This window comes from Barbatula barbatula (assembly GCF_947034865.1).
Source record: "Barbatula barbatula genome assembly, contig: scaffold_159, whole genome shotgun sequence".
NCBI classification, from domain to species: Eukaryota; Metazoa; Chordata; class Actinopteri; order Cypriniformes; family Nemacheilidae; genus Barbatula; species Barbatula barbatula.
The window spans coordinates 3,223-30,000 of NW_027636883.1; the positions used below are offsets into that span (position 1 = coordinate 3,223).

General features: G+C 45.5%; 2 protein-coding genes across 2 annotated transcripts in view; both read left to right on the plus strand.

The window, feature by feature from the left end:
• The first annotated feature begins 1,460 nt into the window (after positions 1 to 1,460).
• pdgfrb (platelet-derived growth factor receptor, beta polypeptide) lies at positions 1,461 to 19,187 on the plus strand. Its single transcript, XM_079488392.1, has 22 exons — positions 1,461 to 1,584; positions 2,625 to 2,900; positions 9,284 to 9,541; positions 9,718 to 9,848; positions 10,270 to 10,435; positions 11,219 to 11,390; positions 11,465 to 11,580; positions 11,848 to 11,971; positions 12,838 to 13,046; positions 13,546 to 13,640; positions 13,741 to 13,873; positions 14,019 to 14,123; positions 14,206 to 14,316; positions 14,442 to 14,604; positions 15,223 to 15,392; positions 15,922 to 16,037; positions 16,161 to 16,283; positions 16,373 to 16,484; positions 16,972 to 17,071; positions 17,246 to 17,351; positions 17,501 to 17,745; positions 18,128 to 19,187. The coding sequence occupies exons 1-22, from the start codon at positions 1,536 to 1,538 to the stop codon at positions 18,231 to 18,233; spliced, it is 3,186 nt and encodes a 1,061-aa protein (XP_079344518.1). The 5' UTR covers positions 1,461 to 1,535; the 3' UTR covers positions 18,234 to 19,187.
• A 916-nt stretch (positions 19,188 to 20,103) lies between these two features.
• csf1ra (colony stimulating factor 1 receptor, a) overlaps positions 20,104 to 26,778 on the plus strand; it is a 7,331-nt gene continuing 656 nt past the window's right edge. The window contains exons 1-17 of the mRNA XM_079488393.1: positions 20,104 to 20,234; positions 21,006 to 21,278; positions 21,399 to 21,686; positions 21,772 to 21,908; positions 22,167 to 22,329; positions 22,424 to 22,625; positions 22,706 to 22,821; positions 22,946 to 23,057; positions 23,359 to 23,549; positions 23,634 to 23,725; positions 23,848 to 23,974; positions 24,054 to 24,158; positions 24,295 to 24,405; positions 25,131 to 25,293; positions 25,411 to 25,493; positions 25,585 to 25,694; positions 26,765 to 26,778. The exon at positions 26,765 to 26,778 is cut by the window's right edge and continues 109 nt beyond it. Coding sequence (XP_079344519.1) covers positions 20,186 to 20,234; positions 21,006 to 21,278; positions 21,399 to 21,686; positions 21,772 to 21,908; positions 22,167 to 22,329; positions 22,424 to 22,625; positions 22,706 to 22,821; positions 22,946 to 23,057; positions 23,359 to 23,549; positions 23,634 to 23,725; positions 23,848 to 23,974; positions 24,054 to 24,158; positions 24,295 to 24,405; positions 25,131 to 25,293; positions 25,411 to 25,493; positions 25,585 to 25,694; positions 26,765 to 26,778 — 2,336 coding nt within the window. The 5' untranslated portion in view covers positions 20,104 to 20,185. The remainder of the gene's footprint in view (positions 20,235 to 21,005; positions 21,279 to 21,398; positions 21,687 to 21,771; positions 21,909 to 22,166; positions 22,330 to 22,423; positions 22,626 to 22,705; positions 22,822 to 22,945; positions 23,058 to 23,358; positions 23,550 to 23,633; positions 23,726 to 23,847; positions 23,975 to 24,053; positions 24,159 to 24,294; positions 24,406 to 25,130; positions 25,294 to 25,410; positions 25,494 to 25,584; positions 25,695 to 26,764) is intronic.

The window sequence follows — 26,778 nt, forward strand, 5'->3', positions numbered from 1 at the left end:
TCATGAGTCCGGAGAGCTCCGAGGCCTCTTAGCGTGTCTCCTGTGTATTAGAGATCATGAGAAAGTTTTCTGAGAATACAAACTGAAATAACTGCTCATAGTGTGGGTGTAAGATCACTCTGCAGTTCTGGTCTGTGACCCTCCCGAGAGACCGACATCATTTGTATGATTTACCTATGGCCATGCAGAGGGGCCGTAACGAACGCTCTCACACCATTTGTGGGGCTGGTAGATTGGGTTTGCTCTGGTGAGATTTTTTGATGTCAAACAGAACATTATTAACGTCCTCTTTTATTGGCTGGGATGAAAATGCTGCCAGTATGGATTATATATCATATGTATATATTCAGTATGGTTTTATGTATTGAGAATCATTTTAAGTCAGATTAGAACAGTTCAGTGTGTCAATTACCTGAAGATTTGCTCTAAATGAATCCTTGAATCAGTAAGTTATTGGCTGGACAACTGGCGTTACCGATTCAGTAAAAGGAATCAGCTTGTTCATGAATTGACATTGTCACTGCAAGTGTTGAATCTTTCCGTTGAAAATGTGTTTTGATGAAATGTTGTGGAGCACAACTGAGTGAAGTAAAGGTCTAAGTCATCTTTTGTGAGTTAGGGACTGTTTCCACAGACTCCTTCAAAGTTTTCCTCCTCCACATCTCTGTGATTTGTTCTTCCGCCCGCTCTGCTTTTCCCAGCCTGCTTTTGCACCCAGTCATTCAGCTTTAACTGTTTCCAGATCTTCAAATAAATCCATTCCATCCATCCAGCCCCCGTCCGCATCCACCCACCGACCCACAGAAATCCTGTCCGTTCACCCCACGTCTCTGTGTGGGTGTTTATTTACTGTCACACACACATCCTGTGACCTCTGACCTCTAGAAACTCTTCTCATAGTAAAGCAGCTCCAGTAGACCTGAATGTTTATTTGTGCTTTAGAAACATTGACAGACAAGATATGTTAAAGTGGAGCATTTCCGCAGTATCTGCTGATGTCTGTTTATGATCATTCCTCTTCCGTCTTTTGACTAGAAAGCGTTTAATTTGTTATAATTGCTTCCAATGTTTCCTCATCTGTAAGTCGCTTTGGATAAAAGCGTCTGCTAAATGACTAAATGTAAATGTAAATTTATGAAAGTTTCATCAACCATCTTATTTGATTTCAATGATTCTGTGTTTAGTGTAACGAATGGCTGTAGATGCCAGCGTTTGTGAAACATGCTTTTGTTTGTGTGCAGTCAGGCATGATTCTCTTGTGGGTTTGTGTGAGAACAGATCCGTGTGTTCTTCTTCTGGGTCAAAGGGAGCATTTACACTCATAATTAATAGAGATCTGCAAGAATATTAGACATTAAAATTTATTTTATATCAGATTTGACCTGTCTATGTTTTAAGTTTTAAAGAGACAGAATAAATCATATACTTCTTTTTACTCTGAAATAGATTTGTAGGTAAGTGAAAGATGTTTGATGTTTGATTTTGCTATGAGGTGAAAGTTTTTTTTCTTTTTCTACAGTTTAAAAGCATCCAGAATGAAAAGTTTCTCCCTCCGTCTGTTCCAGCTGACTGCCATGACTACAGGTACCAGACTAAACAAATCCCAAGATAACTTTACAATCCACACCTACCCAAATAAACTCAAACTGTTCCCAATGCTTGTGTGTGAACATATAGATTCACGTGGAAAAGACTTAAACTACTAACCCAACATCACCAGAATTTGTGGCTTTAAATGGAGTCTCTAGTGTTGCTCCAGGTCTCTCTCTATAGACAGCATTTAAAGAAGTTGCATATGTGTGAATGAGACATGACAGACTCACATTCTACCAGAAACAAACATTTACCTGGACAGGGCCTGACACTTTAGCTCGTCCCTAAATCATACAATTCAATGACAGCACTCACCCTTGATCAGTGTCAGCTTCACCTCAGAGTCAAACCAAAGGTGTTGAGTTTAATGTAAACGTGACACCACTGACCAATAACACGGAGACAGTTGTAAAATAGCATTTATTTGTAGAATTTATGTATAATTTCATGTTTTTCATTAATTGATATGAATGATAACAACTTAAACTTCCCATTGATTGAGGTTTTTCCTGAATACATAATTTTAGCATAACAAAATATTTACTATAACAGTTCAAGGACAAATAATGTACGTTTCTGGTAGAATTTCCCAACAGCAATCCCATGATGCATTGAGAAATATTTGTTTTTATGTTACACTAGTAAGTTACTGTAATAAAGTTCGTAGACATAGGGAAGGAAGGAGGCGGGAACCCGGCAAACATTTAAAAAACTTTAATCAAATAAAACAAACAATAAAGACGTAAGTAAAAGACCGGCAGCCACCTCACGGTCGACTGCCGGCCCCCAAACATGAACACCAATTCGGGCCCTGTCCTCTCTCACTGACAGTCTGATCGCTCGTCCATTTTATGCTCCACAATCTCCTCCGTGATACGAGACCGGTCCCGAATCCCGGCTCTCGTCCCGCCTAACTCACACTACAGTTACATTGAGTTTTATTGTTAGAAGAGTATTGTGCTTTGGTGAAACTCTTTCCTGAAGTGTGTTGGTACTGTATATCTGAAGTAAGGTGTGTGTTTGGCATGCAGGCGTGATTCTGCTCTGTTCGGCTCTTGAAATCAATCCCAGCGTTCCAGAGGTCATTCTCTCCACAAGATCCTCTATCAACATCACCTGCTCCGGCTGGGCAAACGTCACCTGGCGCTTCAAACGAGAGGAGAACGTTCCACAGTTCTACATCAAGAACCAAAGTCCCACCTCCAGTGTTCTAAGTCTGGAGAATGTGACGTGGAGACACACGGGTGTATATGTGTGTTCTGAGAACGGCACCAATAACACACGAGAGCTGACCGTCTTTGTACCCGGTGAGACAATCTGCTTATGTACATATTGAGCTTCAGTCTGTATCACTCACACTCACACACACGCGCACACATTCACATTCACACTCACTCACGAACACACATTCACACACTCTCTCTCTCTCTCTCTCTCTCTCTCTCTCTCTCTCTCTCTCTCACTCACTCACTCACTCACTCACACGTGCTCGGACTCACACTCACTCACTCACTCACTCACTCACTCACTCACTCACTCACTCACTCACTCACTCACTCACTCACTCACACGCGCTCGCACTCACTCACTCACTCACTCACTCACACGCGCTCGCACTCACTCACTCACTCACACGCGCTCGCACTCACTCACTTACTCACACGCTCGCACTCACTCACTCACTCACACGCGCTCGCACTCACTCACACGCGCTCGCACTCACTCACTCACTCACTCACTCACACGCGCTCGCACTCACTCACTCACACGCGCTCGCACTCACTCACTCACTCACACGCGCTCGCACTCACTCACTCACTCACTCACACGCGCTCGCACTCACTCACTCACTCACTCACACGCGCTCGCACTCACTCACTCACTCACTCACACGCGCTCGCACTCACTCACACGCGCTCGCACTCACTCACTCACTCACTCACTCACTCACTCACTCACTCACTCACCCACCCACCCACTCACTCACTCACTCACTCACTCACTCACTCACTCACTCACTCTCACTATCTCTCTCTCTCTCTCTCTCTCACTCACTCACTCACTCACACGCGCTCGCACTCACTCACTCACTCACTCACTCACTCACTCACTCACTCACTCACACTCACACGTGCTTGCACTCACTCACTCACTCACTCACTCACTCACTCACACGCGCTCGCACTCACTCACTCACTCACTCACACGCGCTCGCACTCACTCACTTACTCACACGCTCGCACTCACTCACTCACTCACACGCGCTCGCACTCACTCACTCACTCACTTACACGCGCTCGCACTCACTCACTCACACGCGCTCGCACTCACTCACTCACACGAGCTCGCACTCACTCACTCACTCACACGCGCTCGCACTCACTCACACGCGCTCGCACTCACTCACTCACACGCGCACTCACTCACTCACACGCGCACTCACTCACTCACACGCGCTCGCACTCACTCACTCACTCACATGCGCACTCACTCACTCACTCACTCACTCACACGCGCTCGCACTCACTCACTCACTCACACGCGCTCGCACTCACTCACTCACTCACTCACTCACACGCGCTCGCACTCACTCACTCACTCACGCGCGCTCGCACTCACTCACTAACTCACTCACACGTGCTCGCACTCACACTCACTCACACGCGCTCGCACTCACTCACACTCACTCACACGCGCTCGCACTCACTCACACTCACTCACACACACGCGCTCGCACTCACTCACACTCACTCACACGCGCTCGCACTCACTCACACTCACTCACACACACGCGCTCGCACTCACACTCACTCACTCACACGCGCACTCACTCACTCACTAACTCACTCACACGCGCTCGCACTCACTCACACTCACTCACACGCGCTCGCACTCACTCACACGCGCACTCACACACACGCGCTCGCACTCACTCACACGCGCACTCACACACACGCGCTCGCACTCACTCACACTCACTCACACGCGCTCGCACTCACTCACACTCACTCACACACACGCGCTCGCACTCACTCACTCACTCACTCACTCACTCACACGCGCTCGCACTCACACTCACTCACTCACTCACTCACACGCGCTCGCACTCACTCACACACTCACTCACACGCGCACTCACTCACTCACTCACACGCGCTCGCACTCACTCACTCACTCACACGCGCTCGCACTCACTCACACACTCACTCACACGCGCACTCACTCACACACTCACTCACACACTCACTCACTCACTCACTCACTAACTCACTCACACGCGCTCGCACTCACACTCACTCACACGCGCTCGCACTCACTCAAACTCACTCACACGCGCTCGCACTCACTCACACTCACTCACACGCGCTCGCACTCACTCACTAACTCACTCACACGCGCTCGCACTCACTCACTCACTCACTCACACTCACACGTGCTCGCACTCACTCACTCACTCACTCACACTCACTCACACGCGCTCGCACTCACTCACACACACGCGCTCGCACTCACTCACTAACTCACTCACACGCGCTCGCACTCACACTCACTCACTCACTCACTCACACACTCACTCACTCACTAACTCACTCACACGCGCTCGCACTCACACTCACTCACTCACTCACTCACACACTCACTCACTCACTCACTCACACACACGCGCTCGCACTCACTCACTAACTCACTCACACGCGCTCGCACTCACACTCACTCACTCACTCACTCACTCACTCACACGCGCTCGCACTCACTCACATACTCACTCACACACACGCGCTCGCACTCACTCACACTCACTCACACGCGCTCGCACTCACTCACACACTCACTCACTCACACACTCACTCACACACACGCGCTCGCACTCACTCACACGCGCTCGCACTCACTCACGCGCTCGCACTCACTCACGCGCTCGCACTCACACGCGCTCGCACTCACACTCACTCACTCACACTCACACGCGCTCGCACTCACTCACTCACTCACTCACACTCACTCACACGCGCTCGCACTCACTCACACACACGCGCTCGCACTCACTCACTAACTCACTCACACGCGCTCGCACTCACACTCACTCACTCACTCACTCACTCACTCACTCACACGCGCTCGCACTCACTCACACACTCACTCACACGCGCACTCACTCACTCACTCACACGCGCTCGCACTCACTCACTCACACACGCTCGCACTCACTCACTCACACACTCACTCACACGCGCTCGCACTCACTCACACACTCACTCACACGCGCACTCACTCACTCACTCACTCACACGCGCTCGCACTCACTCACACGCGCTCGCACTCACTCACTCACTCACTCACACGCGCTCGCACTCACTCACTCACACACTCACTCACACGCGCTCGCACTCACTCACACACTCACTCACACGCGCACTCACTCACACGCGCTCGCACTCACACACTCACTCACACGCGCACTCACTCACTCACACGCGCTCGCACTCACTTACACACTCACTCACACGCGCACTCACTCACTCACACGCGCTCGCACTCACTCACACACTCACTCACACGCGCACTCACTCACTCACTCACTCACACACTCACTCACGCGCGCTCGCACTCACTCACACACTCACTCACACGCGCACTCACTCACTCACTCACTCACTCACACACTCACTCACAGGCGCTCGCACTCACTCACACACTCACTCACACGCGCACTCACTCACTCACTCACACGCGCTCGCACTCACTCACTCACTCACACGCGCTCGCACTCACTCACACTCACTCACACGCGCACTCACTCACTCACTCACTCAATCACACGCGCTCGCACTCACTCAATCACTCACTCACACGCGCTCGCACTCACTCACTCACACGAGCTCGCGCTCGCACTCACTCACTCACTCACACGCGCTCGCGCTCGCACTCGCACTCACTCACTCACTCACTCACTCACTCGCGCTCGCACTCACTCACACTCACTCACACGCGCTCGCACTCACTCACACTCACTCACTCGCGCTCGCACTCACTCACACTCACTCACACGCGCTCGCACTCACTCACACTCACTCACACGCGCTCGCACTCACTCACTCACACGCGCTCGCGCTCGCACTCACTCACTCACTCACACGCGCTCGCGCTCGCACTCACTCACTCACTCACTCACACGCGCTCGCACTCACTCACACACTCACTCACACTCACTCACACGCGCTCGCACTCACTCACACACACGCGCTCGCACTCACTCACACACTCACTCACACGCGCACTCACTCACTCACTCACTCACTCACTCACTCACTCACACGCGCTCGCACTCACTAACACGCGCTCGCACTCACTCACTCACTCACTCACACGCGCTCGCACTCACTCACTCACACACTCACTCACACGCGCTCGCACTCACTCACACACTCACTCACACGCGCTCGCACTCACTCACACACTCACTCACACGCGCACTCACTCACTCACACGCGCTCGCACTCACTTACACACTCACTCACACGCGCACTCACTCACTCACACGCGCTCGCACTCACTCACACACTCACTCACACGCGCACTCACTCACTCACTCACTCACTCACTCACACACTCACTCACACGCGCTCGCACTCACTCACACACTCACTCACACGCGCACTCACTCACTCACTCACACGCGCTCGCACTCACTCACTCACTCACTCACTCACTCACACGCGCTCGCACTCACTCACACTCACTCACACGCGCACTCACTCACTCACTCACTCAATCACACGCGCTCGCACTCACTCAATCACTCACTCACACGCGCTCGCACTCACTCACTCACACGCGCTCGCGCTCGCACTCACTCACTCACTCACACGCGCTCGCGCTCGCACTCGCACTCACTCACTCACTCACTCACTCGCGCTCGCACTCACTCACACTCACTCACACGCGCTCGCACTCACTCTCACTCACTCGCGCTCGCACTCACTCACACTCACTCACACGCGCTCGCACTCACTCACTCACACGCGCTCGCGCTCGCACTCACTCACTCACACGCGCTCGCGCTCGCACTCACTCACTCACTCACACGCGCTCGCACTCACTCACTCACTCACTCACACTCACTCACACGCGCTCGCACTCACTCACACACACGCGCTCGCACTCACTCACTAACTCACTCACACGCGCTCGCACTCACACTCACTCACTCACTCACTCACACGCGCACTCACTCACACACTCACTCACACGCGCACTCACTCACTCACTCACACGCGCTCGCACTCACTCACTCACACACGCTCGCACTCACTCACTCACACACTCACTCACACGCGCTCGCACTCACTCACACACTCACTCACACGCGCACTCACTCACTCACACGCGCTCGCACTCACTCACTCACTCACTCACACGCGCTCGCACTCACTCACACTCACTCACACGCGCACTCACTCACTCACTCACTCAATCACACGCGCTCGCACTCACTCAATCACTCACTCACACGCGCTCGCACTCACTCACTCACACGCGCTCGCGCTCGCACTCACTCACTCACTCACACGCGCTCGCGCTCGCACTCGCACTCACTCACTCACTCACTCACTCACTCACTCACTCGCGCTCGCACTCACTCACACTCACTCACACGCGCTCGCACTCACTCACACTCACTCACTCGCGCTCGCACTCACTCACACTCACTCACACGCGCTCGCACTCACTCACTCACACGCGCTCGCGCTCGCACTCACTCACACGCGCTCGCGCTCGCACTCACTCACTCACACTCACTCACACGCGCTCGCACTCACTCACACACACGCGCTCGCACTCACTCACTAACTCACTCACACGCGCTCGCACTCACACTCACTCACTCACACGCGCACTCACTCACACACTCACTCACACGCGCACTCACTCACTCACTCACTCACACGCGCTCGCACTCACTCACTCACACACGCTCGCACTCACTCACTCACACACTCACTCACACGCGCTCGCACTCACTCACACACTCACTCACACGCGCACTCACTCACTCACTCACACACTCACTCACACGCGCTCGCACTCACTCACACACTCACTCACACGCGCACTCACTCACTCACTCACACGCGCTCGCACTCACTCACACTCACTCACTCGCGCTCGCACTCACTCACACTCACTCAAACGCGCTCGCACTTACTCACTCACACACGCTCGCACTCACTCACACACTCACTCACACGCGCTCGCACTCACTCACACACTCACTCACACGCGCACTCACTCACTCACTCACTCACTCACTCACACGCGCTCGCACTCACTCACACGCGCTCGCACTCACTCACTCACTCACTCACTCACTCACTCACACGCGCTCGCACTCACTCACTCACACACTCACTCACACGCGCTCGCACTCACTCACACACTCACACGCGCACTCACTCACTCACTCACACGCGCTCGCACTCACTCACACGCGCTCGCACTCACTCACTCACTCACTCGCGCTCGCACTCACACTCACTCACAAGCGCACTCACTCACTCACTCACACGCGCTCGCACTCACTCACTCAGTCACACACGCTCGCACTCACTCACTCACTTACTCACACACACACACACATTCACTCTCACACACACTCACTAACTTTCTCTCTCGATCTCTCACTCCTCAGATCCTGAGGTCTGGTTCCTCGACACCGATTACGATATAGTGACTAAGACTCGTAAGGAGGGAACGATCCCGTGCCTGGTCACAGACCCACGGATTAACGTCACACTTTTGGAGAAAGACAGCGAGATGCCGGTGGAGGGCTCGTACAACCCCAACGTGGGTTACACCGCCGCTCTGGAGGACAGAACCTACAAATGCAGAGGGGAGCTGAACGGCCAGGAAAAAGACTCCATTAGTTTCTTCGTCTTCACTGTCATTTGTGTGTTTACAATATTTACTACTGAAATATCAACAACAACAATCTGTTTACATATGAACTCTGTTCTGTAGCATTAAAGTATCAAACATGTTGGACAGACACACCTGTCATAACATCTCACATCACATTGTTTGTTTAATAAGACAAAAGTGCTTTTGTGCTCTCTTTCTCTTCAGCTCCTGAGGCTCTTGAACCCTACATCAACGCCTCCAGAACTGTGCTGAAACAGGGCGAGACGCTCAACGTCAACTGTACCGCTCACGAACTGGAGCTCGTCTTTTTCTCCTGGGATATTCCCAACAAAGATGTGAGTGGGTTGAAAACACGTCTCTTTGTTTCCAGTATTTCCCGTGAGAAGTTCAGAATGTTAAATCATCTCAAGATGTGCAAAGCGAAGGAGTAAAAAGGATTTACAGATATAAATGAAAAGCATTACTGGGGAGGAGTCAGCGCTGTCCAGATTTACATCTGCTGATGAAGTGTTCATTGGTGCACGAAGGCAGTGTTATTACAGGTCTCTTGGTCAATGTTGCTCTTTAAGTGATAATGGATGCATTGATTTCAATGGAAGGGTTTCCAGTATACTAAGTGTTCAGTTCTTCATGTTTTTCAGCCGCTCAGCATCACGTGTGACAGCGAAAGTTCATCTTGTTTAAACCGCTGTATCCTCTTTTTTTCCAGCAGCAGGTTTATGATATTTCACTGACACTCAAACCTCTGACCCTCAGGCCGGGAATATTGAACAGTATACAGATGTTCTGTCCAGTATGAGCATGCGCTCTTGTCTCAACATCACAAACATCACTCTAGCCAGCTCTGGAGAGTATGTGTGTCATGCACAAGAGGGTGTACAGAACCTGAGAGCTTCAGCAAACATCACCATCACTGTGCTGGGTAAGAACTGCACATCAAAAATCAGTTATCCAGATGTTAGGTTTGAAAAAAGTCACCTGTCAACCATTGGAAATAAACCAGTGATCTACACTAATCTCTCTATACTGTATATGCTCAAGTCAATACTGAGTTGTTGGCCAACTGTGTTGGCCGGCAGTGAACAGGGCAGCCATCATGGAAACATTTACAGGTTCAAATATAACCCTTATATAAAGCGATGCTTTCATGATGCAATGGATGCAAAGTGTGTGGCTAGTTTTGGACTGAACTTTGATTCAAAGCCAAATGAAAGGTTTGACATCAGTCCTCCAGCGGTTCCTCGTGTGAACGCTCAGAGTAAACAGCGCAGGTGAATGCAGACATTGAGCGACTCCATGAATGAATGCACAGATGCTGAGCTTTAGATCGCGTGAGGGAAGATGCCGTCCTAACGTGAGGTCGTAGGATTCTTTTTCATTCTTGAAACTTTCACGTAGTTTGATATGAAATAAAATGAAACGGGCAGAAGTCATACAGTCGTGTGGCTGGAGCTCTTTAACTTGGATCAATAAATGACAATTCAGAATCCACCTAGTAACACTCTCTAAACCTCTCCAAATCCCTCAGCAACCGTGTGACAGTCACAGTTGCCTCGGAACCTCCCAGGACATGAGCTTTGCGTGTGTAGAAAATGTTGAAATCTAGCTCATATTATTTATGTAAGTTGCATCTCAACCGATTGGAAATAGATGTATGATGTATGATGAATGACATGTTCTGTTTGAAATTTCTCTCCGTCTGTAGAGAAAGGTTTTGTGGATCTGAGATCTCATCTGCACAGAAACATGTCAGCGAAGCTCGATGAGAACGTCGAGCTGAAAGTAGAGATAGATGCATATCCCAAACCCACCGTCCACTGGACTAAAGACGGAGCTGTTATTCACGGGCAGAACACGAGCCAGACACACGAGACCAGGTAACAATCACTCCGCTTCAGAAATCCAATCGATAGGATTTTGTTTCTAGAAGTATACTGGTGATCTTTGGCAGGTTCGTCAGCACATTGACCCTGGTAAAGATCCGACTGGAGCAGATGGGCCACTACACTGTCAGTGTCCAGAATGAAGATGACTTGAAAGACATGACCTTTGACCTCGAGGTGAAAGGTGAGACATCCGTTTTCACACCACCTTCATCACACACCACTTCGTGAGAAAAACCAGCTGGTGCAATCGTGGTGTTTCACTTTATTTCCTTGTTTTATATACAATATGGGTTCAGCCCAAATAAACTAATTTAAAAGTGTTGTGGAGAATTCTTTCAGTTTTAACCAACATGAAACAAGTCAAATACTATGATGTCGTGCATCATCTTCAAGTCTCTTATATATTGTGTGTTTGTATGAATGACGCCTGCTGATGCCGTCTTTTCAGTTCCTCCTCAGATAACAGAACTCTCCGATCATCAGCTGTCGGGGAAGAGACTTGCGGTCATCTGTGTAGCAGAGGCCGTGCCGTTTCCCAGCATTCAGTGGTTCAGCTGTGACCATATGCACAAGTAATGCTATCCGTCTTCATTCACATAAACACCTCCATCAGCATCACAAATCCAAATCAAGAGTCATTCTTACTTTTCTTTTGAAGCACATGATATTTGAAACCTCTTGGGTCATTGGGAGTCCGTGTATCACATTCATATTCATTTTTTTCAGATCACGTATCATGTATTATTCATGGTTTGGTGAATTGAGATAGAAAACATAAGACTATTAGCCAACACCCTAAAGTGTGTGTTATGATCTGATTGATATTTCATAAGGATTGTTCTACAGATGAGTAAACACTGAGACTCTTCAAAAGCATCATAAACACACGCACAAACGCCAGCGTTAGGAAGAGCTCTTTTGTAACACTTCCAGATGAATAATGTAAAGCAGCTGTGCGCACACACCTCGCAGAACAGTTCCTGTACGACTGACAGATGTGCCTGCAGATGTTATTGCCCGGGGTTGTTGCGGTTTGCAGATGCTCAGTGTTGAAGTGCCACTCATGAGATGAATGAAAGGTTTCACATACTCCCAAACATGATAAACATCACTGTCACATGACCTCATCATGATGTATGATGTATGTGTTATCATCGAGCGGCGTCCAATCATCTCAATAAGGCGACTTGAGGAATGTTTTTTCTGACTGGAAACGGAACGTCAAATTCAGCATGTTGCATTGTGGGATACTTTGTGTTTTCTTCACCGTCTGCTGTTAAACAATGAAGCATTTGAATATATTAAATCATATATGTATTCCATGCATACTGTACAGAACATTTCAATGCTGTGCAGACTGCTATACACAGCAAAGAACACTAGAGTAGTATGCTAGTCTGCTCTACTAAACACATTCACCATGTCGTCTCCTCTCAAGATGCAGTAACAGAAGTGCAGTATGGAGCCCTCTAGGGGAGGATCCAGAGAGCATCACCATCCAGACGAACATCACCTACAACAGCACACGCAAGATCCATCAGACTCACAGTCAGGTGACTTTCCTCCGGCCGCAGCTGCTCACCATCCGCTGTGAAGCCAGAAATGAGAGAGGAGCTCGAGCCAGAGACATCAGACTGGTGAACAGCAGTGAGTATAACCTGTGTGTGTGTGTGTGTGTGCACGCCGTATGCACGCAGACACACTCAAACACACACACACCCTCCCGTCATCTTCAGTCTGGACATGAGCGACGCCTGGTTGTCCATCACAGCGAGGCACCAAATCGCTTGCGGTCGCTCATTTGGTTTGACTTTTTATGTGACTGACTTAAAGAAGTTATGATACGTCTTGAAGAAGAAAATTGGATGACTAACTTGTAAGACTAGTCAAAGCAGTTTATTTGACTAAGTAACAACTGTCTATGTTTTATCTATAATGAAGAATCTTGTTCATTCTCTCCTTTGCTCACTCCAGCTTTAATCCTCCTAGTATCATGGCCTTGTATACTATCGGTACTGTTTAGCATGTTTACAAAATGTTAAATGCTCTCCTACTTGTAAGAGGCTTTGGATAAAAGCTTCTGCCAAATGGATAAATGGAAAATAGATAATTTTGTAAGATGTATGTGTGTTGTGCATCTGTCCAGCGTTGTTCTCACAGGTTGCTGTTCTTGCTGCTGTTCTGGCACTGGTGGTCATTGCCATCATCTCCATCATCATCCTCATCGCTGTGTGGAGGAAGGTTAGTGACCTGAGGCCCTCCTCTAGTCAGTGTTTTCTAGATTTTACAAACCGTATTTGAATAAGCATTAATTATCTGAAACGTTATTTCCCTTTTGCAGAAACCGCGCTATGAAATAAGATGGAAGGTCATTGAATCGGTCAGTTTGGACGGACACGAATACATTTATGTTGACCCCATTCACCTGCCGTATGACTTGACGTGGGAGATGCCACGAGACAGTCTGTTGCTGGGTGAGAACTCGTATGTCAGTCTGTCAACCACTCAGAACACCTTAGCAACGCTCTAGCGCCTCTTTTCATGGCATTATTTTATGTGCAGAGCCAACCGTGCTGTTGTATTTTTATAAAGCAATCTGCCTGCGTGATGTTTCTTTAGGTCGTACGTTGGGTTCCGGAGCGTTCGGACGTGTCGTGGAGGCAACGGCGTACGGTCTTGGCCATTCTCAATCAACCACCAAAGTGGCAGTAAAGATGCTGAAATGTACATGAGAAATTCTCCACAGCATAGAAAACGCACAACTAAACTCAAACATGCATTTACTCGTGATCTCTTATGACCGTAGCTACCGCTCGGAAGAGCGAGACGCAAGCTCTGATGTCTGAACTGAAGATCATGACTCATCTTGGTCCTCACCTGAACATCGTGAACCTGCTGGGTGCCTGCACCAAACAAGGTCAATAGTCACAGAGAAAGTGTTTTCTTTCTGTCAGTGGTTCACTGATTGTTTCTAAAAGATCTTATGAAACATTCCTGTAAAGTCCTAGAGATGATTGAGCGTGATCTCTGTATTCCCCTCAGGTCCGCTGTACCTGGTAACAGAATACTGTCGCTATGGTGATCTGGTGGATTACCTGCACAGGAACAAGCACAGCTTCCTCCAGTCCCACTCTGACAAGAACCACGTCGCCAACGGCAACAGCAGCCTGCTCTATTATGATGCTGATGCAGCGGCAGGAAAAGAGTATGAGAGAGAACGTCATCATTATACACCTGATCTCTCTCTTTTCTGTGCTGATGGGGTCAGCTGTGGCCTGGTGGTTAGAGCGTTGGGCTTGTGATCAGAAGGGTTTGAATCTCAGTGCCCTTGAGCAAGGCACCTTACCCCTGATTGCTGTACATTTACATTTACATTTACATTTACATTTACATTTATTCATTTTACACCGACGCTTTTATCCAAAGCGACTTACAAGTAGTTTTTTTTTTTTTTTACAATGTCACATTACTGCAGAGCGATCAGGGGTAAGGTGTCTTGCTCAAGGGCCCTTCAGTCATGACCTGCTGGCACTGAGATTTGAACCTGCAACCTTCTGATCACAAGCGCAACGCTGTAACCCCCAGGCCACAACTGACCCGTGTGAATGTGTAATGTGTCACTGTAAAAAAAAACTACTTGTAAGTCGCTTTGGATAAAAGCGTCTGTCAAATGAATAAATGTAAATGTAAATGTATTGATCAACAAAAACTCCAAATCACAGTCAGATGTCTTACATGTGTGAAATAACAATGTGAAGATCTGATTTAAAATGAAAAGAAGTCAAGATCAGATCATGATCAGGAGTTCTGCTGTGATGTGTAGATACGTGTCGTTTGCCAGCGAGTGTGATGGAGGTTATATGGACATGACCAAAGATGAACAACAGACCCAATATGTTCCAATGCAAGAGCTCACAGACACTATCAAGTACGCCGACATCCAGCCGTCACCTTACGAGTCCCCTTACCAGCAGGACATCAACCAGGAGCAAGGTACATATGTCAATCACAAACCTCTGTGTTGTTGTTACTTTCATAAGAACAATGACCTCATTTCCCGTAGGTCATTTGTGTTGTAATGCTCTGTAGCATAGCACCTTTATTCGATACAGCCCTTTTTTGAACATTATTACCTGACCTGTAGAACTGAACATGTGATTTAGCAACAGCAAATGGCCTGCCAGCAAGGCCACACCTCTCTTTCCTTCTGTGTTAATGTACATAAAATCATCAAACTGTTGTGTTAATATGATAATATTGTGGTGACAAGATGCTGTGTTATCAAATGAGGAACTCATAGTCCATCGGATAGTCCAAGTGATGGAAGAGAGGAAACTGTGTGTGTGTGTGACATTAAAGTCCTCACAGAGACAATAACAGTAATGTTTCAAAATAACAGCATATCAATCAAACAAATGTTTGGTTATATGAAAATTTAAACATGCAGAAAGGTTTTTATTTTGTCAGTTCGGTGTATACAGTGTGCAGAATATCCATAAAACAAAGTGCGTGTGTGTCACAGGTCACAGAGTGGACCGCTCTCTGATCATCAGTGATTCTCCGGTTCTGAGTTACAGTGATCTGGTGGGTTTCAGTTATCAGGTGGCTAAAGGCATGGAGTTTCTCGCATCAAAGAACGTTAGTATCTGTTGTCTTATCTCTAGTTGAATCAATTTAAAATCTGTTTCTATGCGCACACTTCAGTTTCACTCACTATCTAATGATGTTTTCTAATATGTGTATCTTTTGTGTGATTGTTAGTGTGTTCATCGAGATCTGGCAGCTAGAAACGTTTTGATCTGTGAAGGCAAACTAGCTAAGATCTGTGACTTTGGGCTGGCCAGAGACATCGTGCACGACAACAACTACATCTCCAAAGGCAACGTATGTGATCTGAGTTTATAATCATTGTAAAGTCAGAAGAACTGCTCGCTGGTGAGCTTCACTGAGGTTTAATGTGTGTTTTTTCACAGACTTTTCTCCCTCTGAAGTGGATGGCACCAGAGAGCATCTTTCATAACTTGTACACCACGCTGAGTGACGTCTGGTCTTATGGCATCTTACTGTGGGAGATTTTCACTCTCGGTGAGTCTCTCCCATCCTTCATTGTTTAGAAGCACATCATTCACATCATTAGTAAATGTCAGGTCTGTTATGTAGAAAAAAGGTGTCATTTAAAGAAGAGTCCATCACCATCACTCTCTCCATATCACCAGATTTCTGAAGTGATTTTTTTCGAAATATCATTGAAATCACATCTGAATAAAAACACAGGGACAATTCATTTAGTTTGTTTTGTATTGTTATTGTTTTAGATGAATGAGTAGGACTAGTTTTCTATGTGATATATTTTATTTTAATTCTTTTATCTTGTGTACAGTAATTGAAACCGTCGGCGTACTGATGCGCCGTTAGGTATGTGGTGTTAGGGTTAGGTGTTGATAAATCAGTTATCAGAATTGATCTGGAACTCTTTGTTGAGATTGACCTTTTGAAAGTTGCTGTTTGTAAAGCTGAAGATTTTTCTCAGATTTAGCTCAGATGAAATGAGTTTCATTGTGTGATGTTGCAGGAGGAACCCCGTATCCAGACCTGCCAATGAATGAATTATTTTACAGCGCTCTGAAGAGAGGTTACCGCATGACCAAACCCACATATGCCTCAGACGACATGTACGACCTCACACCAGATAGACAAACAAACAAACAAACTCCTCACGACTGCACCTGCTCAGATTCACATGTCTTTACACACAGCAGTAATGAAACATCATGACCGCTTTGACGTGTTTAATTAAGATGGATGTCAGACGATGATGATAATGAGCTCATGTTGTTCCTCTGCAGCTATGAGATCATGAAGAAATGTTGGGATGAGAAGTTTGAGAAACGTCCAGAGTTCTCCTTTCTAGTGCACTCAATGGGGAACCTTCTGTCGGACGGATATAAAAAGGTTTCCTTTGTTTTCATTTCCCTGGTTACCTCACAGATCACACAGAATCCTCATATTAATATTCCTGTCATGTTTCTCTTGCGCACTTTCCCGAATCACCACAAAGCATTGACTGTCTGTCTTTCTGTGTGGATCTGTCTTTTTCCCAGAAATATTCGCAAGTCAGCGATAGTTTTCTGAAGAGCGATCACCCTGCTGTGGTTCGTGTGAAGCCACCGGTTTCCTCGATGTTTTCAGGCACCATCTCTCCCTCTGGGTCTCCTCCAGGACTTCTGCCCGACACAACTCCTCGTCCACAGAGCGACCCGCACAACGAATACATCATTCCCATCCCCGACCCAAAGCCAGAGAACGACACCGAGGATGTGATGGTGCCGGTGGAAAGCCCCCTGAGGTATCACTGACATCCCTTAAATAAAAATAAAACAGAGCATTAAAAACCGCAGAGGATGAAGTGAAGATGAGACACCAGCAGGCGGGTCACTTCTCTTTTTTATAAGAGATAAAAAAATACACGAATAATCTGTTCATCTGTACAAACTAGAGCTGTTTCTAGTTTAAGATTTACTCAGCCTCTTTAGTGAAGATGTAGGTTGTTGTAAAGGGAATAAATAATAAGCCTTTTATATCCATTTGAGATGATTTGGTTAAAATAACCTGCATATTTTAGCAAATGACTCTTGAGAATGTGTTCAATGGTGCTGGCGCCCTCTGGAGGTCTAAATATTGTGTGAGTGACATTTGGCTAAAGGTCTCTCTCTCTTGTTCCTCCACAGCTCAATGAGCTCTGATGAGGAGACGGTCTCTATGGAAACCCCCAGTACTGAACCTGAGCAGGAACATCATTCAGGAACCTCAGATGTGGAAGAGAGTTTTCTGTGACATTCTCATTTGACATTTTAATTTTTTACACATTTTGTACATCAGTGACCTACATTTACATTTAGTCATTTAGCAGACGCTTTTATCCAAAGCGACTTACAGATGAGGAAACATTGGAAGCAATTATAACAACATAGGCAACAAAATACATAAGTGCATCAAACTAGTCCATTAAAGCCTAGCACAGCATACAAAGACCTTTGCATTAAAATGTACAGCAGACTGTCAGAGATGTCACATGTTTCTGTGAAGGTTTGAGAGATTTTAGCCATATTTGTCCCATTTGCATTGTTTTAAAACATGCTAATTCTCAGCATTATGAACTGTAGAAGGCAAAGCTACAACCACTTCATCTTTAGCTTTGTATATATACAGTATATATACAGTATATATATATATATATATATATATATATGGCTGTTAATCGACTTTTAAAAACTTTCTGTAGATCTGCAGTTTTTGTGTTAACATGCATCCACTATATTCATGCAGCAGTCTTTAGATTTAGATAGCAACTGTTTTTTTAAGATCCTTGTAGCAAAATTGCACTTTAGCATTTATAGGTTATTGAAGCAAATAGATGAAACAAGTTGAAGAAAATATATGTGTTTTTTTCTCTAAAGACGTTTGATGTCCTGTTTAGGGAACATTTATAGAACACGAATGAGTTATTAAATAAGTTTAAATGACGATGAACATTATTTGCAAACACTTACAGTATGAAGACGTCTCTTTAAGTTATTTTTGCTTTAAAGGATTCAAAAGTATTTCTGAATTTAACACTATGCATTTTTATGTATACACAAGACTTTATTAAATTGCACAATTTAAAACACATACACTATTGAAGGTTCACACTCAAAGGTACCAAAGCTTCATGTATGTTTACAAGTATATTTTTCTATAGATATTTTGTATGTTGTTGTTTTCCATATTCTATATAATAAAAGTGTAATAAATACTTCAGTCGTCTGTTCTTTTAGCCTGTAGAATTTCCCATAATAAGGTTTTATTTTCTCTTCTGTAGCTCGATGGACTTTCTCATAAGAATGAATTTGAGCTGAGATAAACAGCAATGATTTCATTGTTCATACAGTCGGAAACACAGGGTTCTAAAAGTTACGTGTATAGAGTTTTTGAGCTCATTTGAATTTGATTTGGAATAGGATCCGACTGAGATAAACTCTTGAATGCTGATATGAGGCATTAGCCAGAGGAGGCGTCACTTTTTCTCAAATACAATATCAGAAATGCTGGAGATTTTCTTTAAATTTGTCTCTTAAATCTTCATGTCAACTCATTTGCGTTTATGGGCTGTTTTAGAAAGAAAAAGAAACAACATCTTTGTTTTGTTCTTCCACATTGCTACATAAGGATTCAGGTCACCCGTCACAACACACGGATCTCAGCACTCAAATCAATTCTCATCTGTGTCATGAGTCGTTTTTCACACATTAACAGATGCTGAAGAAGTCTGAGATCATGTGGCCGTCAGAACACTGAAGCGTCTTGTTAAACTTGTCATGGATTGACTCCCAGAATTCCCAGAGTTCTCAGTATTCAGGGTTCACATTGGTTTCACTTGAATACCGTGATGTTAGTGACTGTATGGGACTGTTTTCTTGCCGATGATTTTCAGATTGGAAGTAACAGACAAACTGAAGGATCGACTGATATTCAGATTCCAACGGTAACAGGTTTTATGTTTCAGTTAAAAATCTATTTCAGGTTTGATTGAAGTTTGACTCTTATTGTTTTGATGTGATGATTCTAGAATCTATTTTAATAAATCTATTTGTCAGCTGAGTTTCCAGTCACGTCATGTCATATCCTGTCAAATAGAAATGAGAAGTTGAAATCGTTCCTTATTATTTCCTCCGAGCAGAAACTCTTGAAGACTGACACTGAGAAACTCTTAAAGTGGATTTTCTCTGGTCCGAAACAGATGCGAGATGTTTGTGCTGTTTTTCATCTTGGGTCTGCTGGACGCTCAAGCTCAGGGTAAGAATCTCATCACTTCTCAACTTCTCATATTGTACTGCAAGTGTGGAATACTAACACAACCTTTATCTCTTTAACATTTTGAATTGACAACAATGAGATTACACGTAGAACAAATTGAGACTTTCCTCACAGCTTCTCAGATATTTCTCACAATTAGGGACAATGAGATGAATGAAAACAGATCTCAATAGATTTTGTGCATTTATGAAACAGACGAACTGTGCTGTGGTGAAGCCGCTGTCTCATGATTCTTTGGATTGGATTCTTCCAAGAAGGAATTCTAGTGTTGTCTTTTGAAGACACGCAGTGTGTTTGTGTGATCTGTGATTAAGACCAGAACCCAACTAAGACCCAGTATGATCTCCAGTAGTTTTCTTTTGAAATGTCTCAGTTTGAATTGTTTTCTAATGTTGTCAGTCCTGAATCGTCACATCAGGTCTGTGACTGAAGCGTGTTTATGTGCTCATTTAGAGAGCGATTTCTGTCTCTCTTGACTGTCTGCCCAGCGCTGTGTTATGTTGTGTGTGTGTGTTGTTACACAGACTGAAGATTCCAGTTTGTGTGTCACACATATGGAAGCAGAAGTGAGAGAAGTTGAGATGTTTCTTTCTGCTGATCGTGCAGTATAGATCTGTGACTAACACAACAACTGCATTTGCCAAATGATCTGCAAAGTATTTTCGTCAGTGTTATTGTGTCAGAGACCTCAAAAATCATTTGATAAAGAACCATTGAATGCTGTGGACCTAATAAATCTTTGATTGACAGGTGGGTCTCAACCCAAGATCATGGTGAACTCTGATGTTCTGACGGGTTCTGACGTGATTCTGGATTCAGGTTCTCCTCTTCGTCTGAGCTGTGAAGGCAACGGCCCAGTAACATGGATTCCACGACTGGCTAAGCACAAACGCTTAATCTCTAAGGGAAGCGGAAATGTCCGCAGTTTCCACGTGAAAAAAGCCACAGCAGAATTTACTGGCACTTACTCGTGTGTTGATGATGAGTCGAATGTGTCTTCTTCTCTGCATGTGTTTGTCAGAGGTAGGTAAAGAGAACCTTTCATTTGTCCATCTGAACTTAACTAAACAAGTTAATGCCATTTGTCAACTTCATCTGATCTTTCAAGTGATGAGCTCACAGTGATCTGTCAGTTACTCTCAGATCCACAGGTTCTGTTTGTGACGCCAAGCATGTCTCTGCGCTACGTGCGTAAAGAAGGTGAAGATCTGCTGTTACCTTGTTTACTGACCGACCCCAACGCCACAGACTTCACGTTCCGCATGGATAACAGCTCAGCTGTTCCACCTGGAATGAACGTGACCTATGACCCCAGGAAGGGTGTTCTGATTCGGAACGTTCTCCCCAGATATAACGCAGACTACGTGTGCAGCGGCAGAATTAGAGGAGTTGAGAAAGTGTCAAAGATTTTCTCAATAAACGTCATACAACGTGAGTTTCAATAAATGTTGAAATGATTTTAGGGTTAGTACACGAAGAATGACTGAGAGATTGTGGTGTGTTAATACATTTCCAGGGTTACGTTTTCCCCCGTACGTTCACCTCGAGAGAAACAAATACGTCAAACTGGTGGGAGAGAAACTTCAAATCAGCTGCACCACAAATAATCCAAACTTTTACTACAACGTCACCTGGACGCACTCCTCTAGAAAGGTTTGACGTGCTGCTGACTCTCTCTTTCATGGCCTCATTATTTTATGTTATTCTGTAAAAATGTATTTGTACATAGCTGCAATTTATGCTTTATAATCTGAATGTAAAACAATTAATGACATTTTTGGATGCAAAGCGAGTTCATTTCAGGATGTCTTTGTGAGATTTCTTCTTCAATACTCATTATTCTGAAACTTCAATAAAATGCCAGCGCATTTTATGATGTAATAATCTTCATGCGTCTCTGTTTATCGCCAGCTGCCCCGAGCTGAGGAGAAATCCACCATGGCAGGAGATCGACTGGCTGTCGAGAGCGTCCTCGTCATTCTAAATGTCAACCTGTCTGATTCAGGTAACATCACCTGTACGGGTCAGAACGAAGCCGGAGCCAACAGCTCCACCACTCAACTGATCGTCGTGGGTAAGAAACACTTTAAGAGCCGCTCAAGGCTTTAGTGAACACCAGCGGTATGAAGTCTGATCGCTGATGTGTGATGTGATTTGATCTGTGACAGATGAGCCTTACCTTCGAATGTCAGCCAAACTCTCGTCTAAACTTACTCGTCACCATCTGTCCATCGAGGTCAACGAAGGAGACGATATTGATCTTGGCGTTTTGATCGAAGCGTATCCCCCTCTCACCTCTCACTGGTGGACTACCCCAACGTCCCATAATGCATCTCTCCTAGAGCAAAGGTTTTACTACTATAACGACAGGTCCGTAAAAAGCTGTGATGAAAGAATGAGATCATGAATAATCATTATCATCATAATAATAATCCCAGCTGATTCTGTAGGTACGAGGCTCTGCTGTTTCTCAAGAGACTCAACTTTCAGGAGATGGGACGCTATACGCTGTATGTGCAGAACACCATGAGCAATGCCTCCATTACATTTGACATTAAAATGTACAGTAAGTGCAGTACAGTCATCTGTTCTTTATTCTTTAGAACTGAAAAGGAAATCACATTGACACTAACATGTCACTTTAAGATGTGAAAGCATGAATGAACGACACTTTTTTTAACTCTGAACAGAGAAGCCTGTTGCCACGGTAAAATGGGAGAACGTCACAACCCTGTCGTGTAGGTCTTTTGGATATCCGGCTCCCAGTATCCTCTGGTACCAGTGCACCGGAGTCACCGTCTCGTATGTGTTCATATTTCACTCTTCCAAACTGCATTTGAATTTGTGGGCCCGGTTTCACTAACAGGGTTTAGGGCTAGTCCCAGACTGAAATTAAGACCTGTCTTAACTGAATATAACTTGCCCAGAAATATCTCAGAATATGTCAGTGCCATTGTTTTGCCTCAAGATGCAAATCAGTAATGTGTTCTTCCAAGGCATTTATATAAAAGCGACATCAAATCTTGAGGCATTGCCCTGGTTTAAACTAAGCCGTGTTTGTGAAACCGAGCCGTTATGTCATGTCACGTTATGTGTTGGGCAGATGCACAGAGAACTCAACGGGACTCGAACCCATCGTAACTCAGACGCTGGAGTTTCAGAAGGAACAGTCTGGGACCGTCGGTGTGCAAAGCGTACTAACCGTGGGACCGTCCAATCAGAGAATGACGGTGGTATGTGTGGCCTTTAATCTGGTCGGCCAAGACAGCGACATTTTTGCCATGGAAGTTTCAGGTAAACTCAACACGATTTGAAAGACTTTGTGGATGACTGAAGTTCTTTTGGACTGTTGCTAAAGTTGTGTGTGATGTTCTGCAGATAAACTCTTCACCAGCACTTTATCTGGAGGCGCCGCCGCCATGACGGTTCTACTTCTGCTTCTCTGCTTCTTGCTCTACAAATATAAACAGGTGTCACATTCAAATGAATGCTCTTGACTGTTTAATTCCATGAATGAGAATGATTCACAAGTGCATGTCATTCATAGTATTTCAGAAACGGTGTGTTGAAAATGACTAAAGTCTGTGCTTAGAAACCCAGATATGAGATCCGCTGGAAGATCATCGAAGCCACCAACGGAAATAACTACACCTTCATAGACCCAACACAGCTGCCGTACAACGAGAAGTGGGAGTTTCCACGGGACAAACTGAAGCTGGGTGTGTGCTCACGCATCATTCGTGAGCTGTGTGGCGGTGTGTGTGTGGATCCGCTGATTTTCTTTTTTTATGTGTGCAGGTAAGACTCTGGGTGCAGGAGCCTTTGGGAAGGTGGTGGAGGCCACGGCGTACGGTCTGGGGAAAGAAGACATCGTCACTCGTGTGGCTGTGAAAATGCTAAAAGGTCAGAAAAAGCTAAACAAAGCAAACTCCAAAGAAATGTCATGCTGTATCAGTCGGCAGAGTGGTGTCATGTGCTCTGTTGAGCTGTTGTTAAAAACATTCACAGTTGTGTGTTTTCTTGTGTGCGTTTGGAGCAGCCAGCGCTCATTCAGATGAGCGAGAAGCTTTGATGTCAGAACTGAAAATTCTCAGTCATCTCGGACAGCACAAGAACATTGTGAATCTACTGGGTGCCTGCACTCACGGTGGTAAGATGTATTTATTCACATAGACCCCATTGATGATTTAGGCCGATGATTTACATGATGAAGAACTGAAAATGTTTTTCTTTTCTTTTGCGTTTTTGAAAAGTTTCACGTACACACATACATGTGTTACAATAAAAATACGCGCTTACACAGATCCACAAAAATGACCAAAACACTGTATTATGCATGCCACGCCAGAAGTTGGTGACATCACTTTGTAAAGAAAAAATACCTGATGATTGATTGACTTTTTATTGGAAGGCGGACTTCCGTCGCTAAAGAGACCAAACAATACAGAGCGCTGCATTTCTCCTCATTTATAGTTAAGAGAAGCGTGCGCACATATACAAACAAACAAACAAGATGGCGAAAAGTTTGGACATTCTCGTCCTCCCGGGTCTGATCCAAAAGCGCCGTTTAAAAACTCTTCGTCGCCGTGATAGAGTGTTACGATTTAGCTGTAGGTAAATAATTAGTGTCAGCTGGTGGTTATAGTACTGGTGTAGTAAATCTACACTTTGCTGGAGACGCGTTAACAAACTATTTTTATGCGCAAACTATGCGCAGCACTTTGAAACCCGTTTTCAAAAGTTTCCGTTATCAGTCCCCTTAAACGCCATTTCCGTGTAAACGGACAGCCTAATCGCATAAATTGTTTTGCGCTTTTACTTGAAAAGTAAAGTCAACACATTCAGTGGATGATGTGCTTTTTGTCTTCGTTCCAGGTCCAGTGTTGGTGATCACTGAGTACTGTTGCCATGGTGACCTTTTGAACTTCCTGCGTCACGAAGCTGAAAGCTTCCTGAACTTTGTTATGTCAATTCACAACATTCCGGAGCAGACGACAGATTATAAGAATGTGACTGCTGAACGGACGTTTCTTAGAAGGTTTATTTCATCAAAATGATCTCAAGAGCCAAACATTACAGTACTGACAACACATGCAAACACTGTTCAAAACATGTTCTTTGATGAAAGAATGAATGTTTGATTTCATTGTGACAGTGACAGTGGGATTTCCAGCACCTGTTCTGATCATTATCTGGACATGAGACCCACAACATCCACACTGACAAACTCCCTTCAGGGTGAGACAATCTTTTCTTTTAAGTAAATGATAACTCGGCTTATGTTGAACCTTTTGGAAAAATCATTCAGCAAGTTGCGCTTGTGATTCAGATTCATCTTTAAAGAATCAGGATGAAGAGACATGGCCACTGGACATGGACGACCTCCTCAAATTCTCCTATCAGGTGTCAGAAGGACTTCACTTTCTTGCTGATAAAAATGTGAGTTCTTACATTTACATTTACATTTAGTCATTTAGCAGACGCTTTTATCCAAAGCGACTTACAGATGAGGAAACATTGGAAGCAATTATAACAACATAGGCAACGAAAATACATAAGTGCATCAAACTAGTCCATTAAAGCCTAGCACAGTATAAAAGCTAAGAATAGTGAGGTTAGTAATTTTTTTTTTTTTTTTTTTTTTTTTTTTTTTTAAGAAGGAAAGGGAAGAGAATTAGGAAAAACTCAATCAGCAACGTGTTGACGGAAGAGATGCGTTTTTAGGTGTTTTTTAAAGATGGCAACCGAGTCTGCTGATCTTGTAGCAGCTGGTAGATCATTCCACCAATGTGGAACAGATCCAGTGAAGGTACGGGAGAGTGACTTTTTTCCTTTTTGGGATGGTACCACTAGTCGTTGTTCCTTTGCAGACCGCAGTGATCTGGCAGGAACATAGATCTGCATTAGCGAGTGGAGATACGATGGTGCAGATCCGGTGTTGGTCTTGTAGGCCAGGAGCAAAGCCTTGAACTTTATGCGGGCGGCAACAGGGAGCCAGTGTAACCTGATGAAGAGCGGAGTTACATGCGCTCTCTTCGGTTCATTGAAGACCACTCTTGCCGCCGCATTCTGGATCATCTGGAGAGGTTTGATTGTGCAAGCAGGAAGTCCAGCCAGAAGCGCATTGCAATAATCCAGTTTGGACAGGACAAGAGCCTGGACTAGGACTTGCGTAGAGTGCTCCGATAGGAATGGTCTAATTTTCCTAATGTTGTAGAGGATGAATCTACAGGACCGGGTGGTGCTGGCAACATGACTTGTGAGGTTAAGCCGATCATCGATTACCACTCCCAGGCTGTGCTGGACGGTGTAATCGTTGATGAGCCTAGTTGAATGGCAAGGTTGTGGTGAATCTTTGGGTTGCCCGGGATCACAAGCAGTTCCGTTTTTGCAAGGTTTAGCTGCAGGACTCTTATAGGACATGACAGCGTGACGTCATCCAGACGATATTCTCCTGTGATTCTCAAGAGATATTTGAATGTTCTGATGCTGCTGGATCTTCTCTTCAGTGCATTCACAGAGA

Excerpts from the sequence above, each read along its gene's own strand:
- pdgfrb (XM_079488392.1), top strand. The coding sequence starts at position 1,536 with ATGAAAAGTTTCTCCCTCCGTCTGTTCCAGCTGACTGCCATGACTACA. Across the intron at positions 9,542-9,717 it reads CTTCGTCTTCACTGTCATTT|CTCCTGAGGCTCTTGAACCC; the intron begins GTGTGTTTACAA and ends CTTTCTCTTCAG. Across the intron at positions 16,038-16,160 it reads AGTTTCTCGCATCAAAGAAC|TGTGTTCATCGAGATCTGGC; the intron begins GTTAGTATCTGT and ends TGTGATTGTTAG.